This window comes from Passer domesticus, chromosome 6, assembly GCF_036417665.1.
Source record: "Passer domesticus isolate bPasDom1 chromosome 6, bPasDom1.hap1, whole genome shotgun sequence".
NCBI classification, from domain to species: domain Eukaryota; kingdom Metazoa; phylum Chordata; class Aves; order Passeriformes; family Passeridae; genus Passer; species Passer domesticus.
The window spans coordinates 71,815,446-71,824,549 of record NC_087479.1 but is presented as its reverse complement, the minus strand read 5'-3'; the positions used below and the strand labels follow the sequence as shown (position 1 = coordinate 71,824,549).

The 9,104-nt window shown below is 58.2% G+C and overlaps 1 protein-coding gene across 1 annotated transcript; it reads right to left on the bottom strand.

The window, feature by feature from the left end:
- Positions 1-333: 333 nt before the first annotated feature.
- On the bottom strand, positions 334-8,866 carry LOC135302255 (uncharacterized). The gene is made up of 20 exons (XM_064422662.1): positions 8,796-8,866; positions 8,373-8,444; positions 7,951-8,007; positions 7,678-7,737; positions 7,489-7,590; positions 7,221-7,328; positions 6,487-6,558; positions 6,327-6,398; positions 6,139-6,240; positions 5,593-5,709; positions 5,202-5,273; positions 5,042-5,113; positions 4,853-4,954; positions 4,287-4,394; positions 3,012-3,068; positions 2,739-2,810; positions 2,553-2,651; positions 2,006-2,119; positions 1,212-1,377; positions 334-682 (listed from the first exon to the last, which is right to left on the bottom strand). Exons 2-20 carry the CDS (start codon positions 8,428-8,430, stop codon positions 520-522), a joined length of 1,773 nt encoding a protein of 590 aa, XP_064278732.1. The 5' UTR covers positions 8,431-8,444; positions 8,796-8,866; the 3' UTR covers positions 334-519.
- Between the last annotated feature and the right edge of the window lie 238 nt (positions 8,867-9,104).

The window sequence follows — 9,104 nt, the reverse complement described above, 5'->3', positions numbered from 1 at the left end:
GATGAGAGCTACCAGATTGTTTCTACAGGATCACCACTTCCACAAGTCCATTTCATCTGGACTGCTTCCACCACCCTAACTAGCAGGGTGTCAGGCTGTATTCTGACCCTGTCAGTGGTTTTCCTTTTGTATTATTGCAAGTATTTTGGTTTTTTTTTTCTTTTTCCTAATAAATTGTATTTCTGACTTGGAGTCTCTCACTGGTTTTGATTTCAAACCACAACACGGATCCATCTCTTTATTTAAACAGAAGAATAGGCCATTGCCTACCCTGCAAGTGGGGGGGGGGGGGGGGGAGGGTGGGGTGGGGTGTCACCTTCAGTGTTTCTTAGAGGGCAAGGCCAGAGGGCTCAGGGGCAGAGGAAGGGATGTGTTGGTCTCAGGAAGGGCTGGAAGGTGCTGGGCTGGTCCTGGTGTCTCTGGAGGAACTCGGGTTGGCTGGGATGGGACAGATGGAGAGAAAAAAAGGGATGAAGGCAGCTTGGGGAGGCCCATGGGGAGAGCAGATGGCAGTGGGATCTATGGGGCAATAAGAGGCTTCCTCGTAGACGGTTGTTCTGGGGTCCTCTTCACAGAACACTTGAGAGGGCTGTCCAGGCCGTTCCTGCTGCTGGAGGAGCTGCTCACGCTGTCTGGGTGTGAGGTGCAGCCACCGTCTTCCAACTGCTGTCCAGAGGTGCTCCTGTGCAGAGAGGAGGTGGCTGAGGCCCCAGCTGCCAGTGGCACACAGGGACCCTCGTGCACAGCAGGGCCCAGAGCTGGCAAGGCTCCCCAGCACGGCTGGAGCTGCTGGCACAGCTGGGCCCAGCTGGACAGCTGCCCCTCAAGGCCCCGGCCAGCAGGGCACGGCTCTGGGCAGGGTCCCTGGCCAGGAGCGGGCCCCAGAGCGCCTCTGCCTTTCAAGGGCAATCTCGGCCCTGCTCTTTCTCCTCCCCACCTCCCTCTGCCTCTGCCCCGTGCCCCTGGGGCTGCTCTTGGCCAGGCAGCCTCAGTGGGAGCCAGCACTGGCTGCAGCCCCAGCGGGGCCCCCAGAACAAGGCCCAGCAATTGAGAGGCCAATGGAAGCACTGGGCAGCAGCAGAACCCTCAGCAGAGTTATTTGGACAATCATGGACTGGCCACAACTCCACTGCAGCCTCAATGGGAATGTTCCCTGTCCACGTTAGACTTTCAAAAGAAGCTGTTTGAGGGGGAGAGCACAAAACACTCACTGTTTTCTGTTCCAGGAATACCAGATTCCAATGCAGCACATCATGAAGACAAACTCCAAATAAAGCATGCCTCCCAGTAACCCTAGCCAGCAGCCGGTTCCCTGACAGAAACCCCTTCCGAGGCCATCCTGGGCATTAGGAACAGGTCTTGTGGTGCTGCCTGCATCTGTGGGAGCGATGGGGAGCGTGAGCCCGTGCTGTGCTGCACTGCTGAGCTGGCAGCACGGTGGATACGGGCAGGACGTCCTCTGTTTCCCCCAGAGCTGGGGCCTGCAGGCACCTTGCCGGCCCTTGGCACAGGCTGTGCCAGCCAACAAAGCCCAGCAGGCCGGGAGGAGAGCCCGGGGGCAGCGCAGCTGCTTGGGCAGTGGCTGCTGCCAGGAACACGGGCCAAAGCCATCCCTGAGCAGCCACTGCCAGCCCTGGCCCTCCCTACCCCGTGACAGCTCCCCCAGCCCCAGGGGACAGGCTCAGGCCCTGTCAGGACCCAGCGCAGCCCCTGCCCAGTTGGGAGCCAGGGCTGTCTCTGGCCCTGGGCTGGCAGCAGGGCTCCCGCTCGGGGCTGCTCCTGTGCCTTGGGCCTCTGGGCACTCAGGGCCAGCTCCGCAGCAGCTGCAGCGCCAGGGACGTTGCTGCACCAGTCCCGTTTCCCCGGGGCTCTGAACCAGCTCCAGAGGCCTGGAAGCCGAGGTGCCTCCAGCTTTGGTTGCTGCCGGGCCGGGCAAGGGCAGGCCCTGGGGGAAGAGCTGATGCCACACAGCCCCGGCCAGGGCTGAGCCCGGCACAGCAATTACCTGCTGTGCCTGTGCCCATGTCTGGCATCGCCTTCCTTCCTGCAGCTAGCGCTGCCAGTGAGCCACTGCTTCTCCCTGAGTGTTCCTCCTCCTGAACAGCCTTTTGGTCCATCACTTGAAAAAGGAAAAAAGGGACAACTGGATCAAATGGAAACATTCCCCATTGGGGAGGTGGCATCTTCATGAGGCAATGCTTGTCAAAGTGACAGGTAAAAGCTCAGGTAATTGGGGTTGGGCCAGTGCACTCCCTTGTGCAAAGAGCTGCACCTCCTGATCTTCTCAGAGACTGGGAAATGGCAGGGGATCTCAGGCCCACAGTACAGTTGGGGCACCCTATCAGCGAATGCCAAATTCCATCCTGCAGAGGCTGGGGAGGTATTGCAGCGAGGCCAGGCTGGGAAACAGCCCTGCAGGGTGTGAAAGCAGCAGCAGGGCAGCGAGGCTGCCACGGGTCCCTTACTGCTGTGCCAGGCACGGCGTGTCCAGATGTGCAGCCAAAGACCCCGGCTGCTGAGTCCCAGGGGAAGCATGAGGGAAATGCACCCACCTTGTCCTCCGGGTGCTTCCTTCTGTGTTTGTCTCAGGAATTCACCTGAGTCATGAGACATTTTAGCTGCAGTATCTTGGGTCTTCCCTTTTGGAGGACCTTAAGAGAAAGTAGTTCCATTTCCCAGGAATGGATCCCACAAAAGCAGGGCTCCGCCTGTGGGGTCAGCAGGGTCACACTACTCACGCCTGCCATGGGAGCTGGGTTGGGGCCAAGCATCCAGCCCTGGAGCTGGAGAAGTCCTCCCTGCAGACACACCTGTAACTCAACAGCCACAGAAGCTTCTGCCATCTCTGCTGATCTGCACGGGCACCACTGAGCCGCAGGAGTGGTGAGGGGATCGTGCAGGGCGAGGGCACACACGTGCATGGTTCTGTGCTGGCACCTGCAGCGCTGCCTCCCTGGCCCAGCTTTGGGCTCTGAGCTGGCAGCTCTCCTAGGGAAAAGGCCTTGACCTACCCTCAGCATCTCCCAGAGCCTCAGTCCTGGATGTGGGGCCTTCACCAGCAGGTTCAGCTGCAAAGAAAGGCAGGACAGAAGAGCTCCTGTGGCACTGCAGGAGATCCTCAGGCTGCCCACAAGGCTCAGCCCCGGGGCACAGCCCCGGGCCTGGCCCCTTCCCTCTCTGCACTTCTCTGTGACTGCACAGAGCACACAGAAAGACACACTGGCATTGCACACAGGAGGAAGATTGAAAGCTAAATGCTCCTTCCTCCCACTGACAGTGATCCTGTGGGATCCCTCAAGGCTCCAGAAGGGAGCAGGGCAAGATTCTCAGAAAACTTCAGCCCTTACATAATATTAAGGGAAATGGCTTATGAGTGAGATCTTGTCACATTGACACTGATTATTCTGTCAAGAAAGGCACACGGAGGAATAGCCTCCAGCATCATCCAGGAATTTCAAGCCATTTTCCAGCAGGGCTTCCAAAAAATCCAAGTCATGATTCCAGTCTAGAAGGGAGCGGAGACCAGAACGATATCAGTGGCATTCTGGGATCCCCTTCTGCCACAGGGAACTGGGCACTGCAGGGCGGTTGGGTAAGGCTGTGGGAGCCAGATGTGAATAGACATGACCAAAAGTGCACAGGGGCCTGGGGAGCTCTGGGCTGGCTCCTGATCACTCTCCACACTCTTTCCCTACCTCAGCAACATCCCTGGGAGGGGTGGCTTGAGCAGTGCAGGGCCCTGGGGCTCTCTCCCTCACACAGAGAGGAAATCCTCCCTAAAGCCCTGGGGCAAACTGCAGCAGGCAGTGCCACAGCTATCCCTCCCTCCCTCCCTCCCTCCCTCCCTCCCTCCCTCCCTCCCTCCCTCCCTCCCTCCCTCCCTCCCTCCCTCCCTCCCTCCCTCCCTCCCTCCCTCCCTCCCTCCCTCCCTCCCTCCCTCCCTCCCTCCCTCCCTCCCTCCCTCCGTCCTGCCCTCCTTCTGCTGGGACAGCTCCCCCAGATCCCAAGGGCAAACAGCCAGGCCCTCTCAGGCCACACTGGAGCCTTGCTCTCCCCCTCTGTCCTTTCCCCACCGTGGGCACCCCGTGCAGTCGCTGCCAGGTTTCAGGACATGTCTCCCATGGAGGGACCCCAGCAGGACTGCTCAGTACCCGAGTGCCCTGAGCCTGCTCAGGATAATTCCCCTGGGCTGTGCCGCTCTAGTCCAGGCTGTGCCCGCACTGCCAAGCAGCAGAGAGGACAGCTCAATCCTCAGCAGGGCTCAGGCCCAGAGGCACAGCAATTACCTCCCGTGCCTGTGCCTGGCATTGCCTCCCTTCCTGGAGCAGAGGCTGGCATGGAACCACTGCTTCCTCTTGCAAATGCTTCCTTCTGCACAGGCTCTCCTTTTATTTCTGGAGAATGGAAAAGAGACATTTGGATCAGATGGAAACATTCCTGACTGGCAATGGGGAAGGTGACAACTTCAGGAAGCATCCCTTGTGAAATAAATGGATAAGGAACTGAAAACACCCAGGATTTTGGGACAACCCAAGGCTGGTTCCTTCCCCAAACAGCTCCAACATCTGATCTGCCTGGACACAAGGAATTTGGAGGGGATCTGAGGGTGGGCATGGCCTGTGGTGCAATTGGGGCTGCCTGTCAGCTGATGCCAAATGCCTTCCTGCAGAGGCTGGGCAGAAGCTGCAGCCAGGCCAGGCTGGGAAACAGCCCTGCAGGGCGTGAAAGCAGCAGCGGGGCAGCGAGGCTGCCATGGATCCCTTCCTGCTGTGCCGGGCACGGCGTGTCCAGATGTGCAGCCAAAGCCCCCGGCTGCTGAGTCCCAGGGACAGCATGAGGGAAATGCACCCACCTTGTCTTCTCTGCAGACATTCCTTCAGCATTTGCCACATGATTTCTAATGGGTCCTGGAATTTCTTTTCTGCCATGTCTTTGGTCTCTCCTGTTGTAGGACCTTAAGAGAAAGTAGTTCCATTTCTCAGGAATGGATTCCACAAAAGCAGGGCTCAGCCTGTGGGGTCAGCAGGGACACACTACTCACCCCTGCCATGGGAGCTGGGCTTTTCTGTATCATCCAAGGTAGGAGTTGGTGAAGTCGTCCCTGCAGACACGCCTGGAACACAACAGCCACAGAAGCTTCTGTCACCTGGTTCTTGCCAGACAGTCAAACATTATGCCTTGGTGGGACAGTGAGAACATACCTGCAGAATGCCCAGAGGGCTTCACAACTTCAGAGCGCCAGGCTAATGCAGAATCCTTCCCAGCCTCCCAGTCTGGAAGCAAACCAAGATGAGAACTGTTTCCATTGTGTGCCAGGGCTGGCTCTGGCCCTGGGCTGGCGGCAGGGCTCCCGCTCGGGGCTGCTCCTGTGCCTTGGGCCTCTGGGCACTCAGGGCCAGCTCCGCAGCAGCTGCAGCGCCAGGGACGTTGCTGCACCAGTCCCGTTTCCCCGGGGCTCTGAACCAGCTCCAGAGGCCTGGAAGCCGAGGCACCTCCAGCTTTGGCTGCTGCCGGGCCGGGCAAGGGCAGGCCCTGGGGGAAGAGCTGATGCCACACAGCCCCGGCCAGGGCTGAGCCCGGCACAGCAATTACCTGCTGTGCCTGTGCCCGTGTCTGGCTTTGCCTTCCTTCCTGCAGCAGGGGCTGGCACCGAAGATGGAGTGCTTCCTTCAATAAATGCCACCTTCCACTGAAGCACTATGTCCATCTCTTGACAAAGGAAGGGAGACAGCTGCATCAGATGGGGCTCTTCCCTACTTGGGCGGTGGCATCAGAGGTAATATTTGTGAAATTTATGGAGTAGGAAAATGGCCAGGTTACGGTGGCATGATGGCAGCACTTCCACCTCCAAACAGACACCCTTTTCCTAATCTGCAGGGCTGGATATTGTGGGGGATCTCAGGATGTGTTAGAGTTTGGGCTGCCTGTCAGCTGATGCCAAAAAACTTCCTACAGAGGCTGGGCAGAAGCTGCAGCCAGGCCAGGCTGGGAAACATCCCTGCAGGGCATGAAAGCAGCAGCGGGGTAGCGAGGCTGCCATGGATCCCTTCCCACTGCGCCAGGCACGGTGTGTCCAGATGTGCAGCCAAAGCCCCCGGCTGCTGAGATCCAGGGAAAGCATGAGGTAAATGCACCCACCTTGTCTTGTCTGCAGGAGTTCCTTCAGCTCTTGCCTCCTCTGTTTAGATTGTTCCACGGATATCTTATCTGTTGTGTATAGGATCTTCCTTGTCGAAGAACCTTAGAGAAAAATATTTCCATTTCCCAGGAATGGATCCACAAAAGCAAGGCTCAGCCTGTGTGGTCAGCAGGGACACACTACTCACCCCTGTGATGGGAGCTGGGCTTGTGTACAGCATCCAAGGTAGGAGCTGGAGAAGTCCTCCCTGTAGACACATCTGTAACACAACAGCCACAGCAGCTTCTTTCACCTGGTTCCTGCCCGCTTGTCAGCAATTCTTGCTCAGTAGCACACTGAGAACATACCCGCAGGAGGCTCCAAGGGCATCAAAACTTTATTCATCCAAGCTGATGGAGAAGCCTTCCCAGCAACCTCATCTAGAATGGAGCACAGATGAGAACATTTAACAGAGTGTGCTGGGATCCACTTCTGCCACAGGGAACTGGGCACTGCAGGGCGGTTGGGTAAGGCCGTGGGAGCCAGATGTGAATGGACATGGCCAAAGGTGCAAAGGGGCCTGGGGAGCTCTGGGCTGGCTCCTGATTACCCTCCACACTGTTTCCCTGCCCTCAGCAACATCCCTGGGAGGGCTGGCTTGAGCAGTGCAGAGCCCCGAGGCTCTCTCCCTCACACACAGAAGAAATCCTCACAAAAGCCCTGGGGCAAACTGCAGCAGGCAGTGCCACAGCTATCCATCTCTCCCTCCCTTCCTTGTCCCCTCCTGCCCTCCTTCTGATGGGACAGCTCCCCCAGATCCCAAGGGCAAACAGCCAGGCCCTCTCAGGCCACACTGGAGCCTTGCTCTTCCCCTCTGTCCTTTCCCCACCGTGGGCACCCCATGCAGTCACTGCCAGGTTTCAGGACATGTCTCCCATGGAGGGACCCCAGCAGGACTGCTCAGTACCCGAGTGCCCTGAGCCTGCTCAGGATAATTCCCCTGGGCTGTGCCGCTCTAGTCCAGGCTGTGCCTGCACTGCCAAGCAGCAGAGAGGGCAGCTCAAGCCTCAGCAGGGCTCAGGCCCAGAGGCACAGCAATTACCTTCCTTGACTGTGCCTGGCATCACCTCCCTTCCTGGAGCAGAGGCTGGCATGGAGCCACTGCTTCCACCGGGAAATGCTTCCTTCTGCATAGGCTTTCCTTTAATTTCTGGAGAATGGAAAAGAGACAGCTGGATCAGATGGAAACATTCCTCATTTGGAATGGGCCATGGATCCCTTCCCGCTGTGCCGGGAACCATGCGTTCAGATGTGCAGCCAAAGCCCCCAGCTGCTGAGTCCCAGGGGAAGCATGAGGCAAATGCACCCACCTTGTCTTGTCTGCAGGAGTTCCTTCAGCACTTGCCTCGTCTGTTTGGATCGTTCCAGGGATATCTTGTCACTTGTGTCTTGCATCTTCCTGTTTGGAGGAACTTAGAGAAAAATAGTTCAATTTCCCAGGAATGGAACCCACAAAAGCAGGGCTCAACTTGTGGGGTCAGCAGGGACACAATACTCACCCCTGCCATGGGAGCTGGGCTTGTCAGCAATAACCACCAAAGGACGTATGAAAGTCCTCCCTGCAGACACACCTGTAACTCAACAGCCACAGAAGCTTCTGCCATCTCTGCTGATCTGCACGGGCACCACTGAGCCGCAGGAGCGGTGAGGGGATCGTGCAGGGTGTGGGCACACACGTGCATGGTTCTGTGCTGGCACCTGCAGCGCTGCCTCCCTGGCCCAGCTTTGGGCTCTGAGCTGGCAGCTCTCCTAGGGGAAAGGCCTTGACCTACCCTCAGCATCTCCCAGAGCCTCAGTCCTGGATGTGGGGCCTTCACCAGCAGGTTCAGCTGCAAAGAAAGGCAGGACAGAAGAGCTCCTGTGGCACTGCAGGAGATCCTCAGGCTGCCCACAAGGCTCAGCCCCGGGGCACAGCCCTGGGCCCGGCCCCTTCCCTCTCTGCTCCTCTCTGTGACTGCACAGAGCACACGGAAGGACACACTGGCATTGCACACGGGAGGAAGACTGAAAGCTAAATGCTCCTTCCTCCCACTGACAGTGATCCCGTGGGATCCCTCAAGGCTCCAGAAGGGAGCAGGGCAAGGTTTCCAGATTCTTTCAACCTTAAGATTATATTAAGGGAACTGGTTTATAAGTGAGCTTTTGTTGAATTGATCCTGATTATTCACTCAGGAAAAGCAGAATGAAAACTTGCCTCCAGCATCCTCCAGGAACTTCAAACCATCATTCATCAGGACTTCCTGGAAACCCATGTCACTATTCCAGTCTAGAAGGGAGCAGAGATCAGAACCATTTCCATGGTGTGCTGGGATCCCCTTCTGCCACAGGGAACTGGGCACTGCAGGGGTGTTGGGTAAGGCTGTGGGAGCCAGATGCAAATGGACATAGCCAAAGCTACACAGGGGCCTGTGGAGCTCTGGACTGGCTCCTGGTCGCTCTCCAACCTCTTTGCAGGCCCTTTGCAATATCTCTGGAGGGGTGGCTGGAGTAGCCCACGGCCCGTGGGGTCTCTCTCCCTCCCACAGAGGAAACCCTCCCTAAAGTCCTGGGCAAAAGCATCCCCAGCGCTTCCCAGGGAGCGCTGTCCCAGGCAAGGGCAGCCAGGCTGCCGGCTCACCTGCTCGCCGCGCTTGCAGCGGAGCAGCCTGGGCAGCCCTGGCAGGCAGGGCCACGGCCAGGAGCAGCAGGAGTAGGAGGCGCAGATCAAGGGCCATGGTGCCTTGTCCTCCGCCAGTCCCGCAGCTCTTGCTGCCACCGCTGTCCCGACACCGCTGTCCCAACGTCAGCACCGCTGCTGCCACCGCCGCTGCTGCCGCAACAGTTGTGCTCAGGGACTGACTGCTGGTTCCTTGTGCTGCTGTGCAACCACGGGGCTCTGGCACCTCTGGCACCTCTGTGACATCAGGGCCTGCTGAGAGCTCAGCCT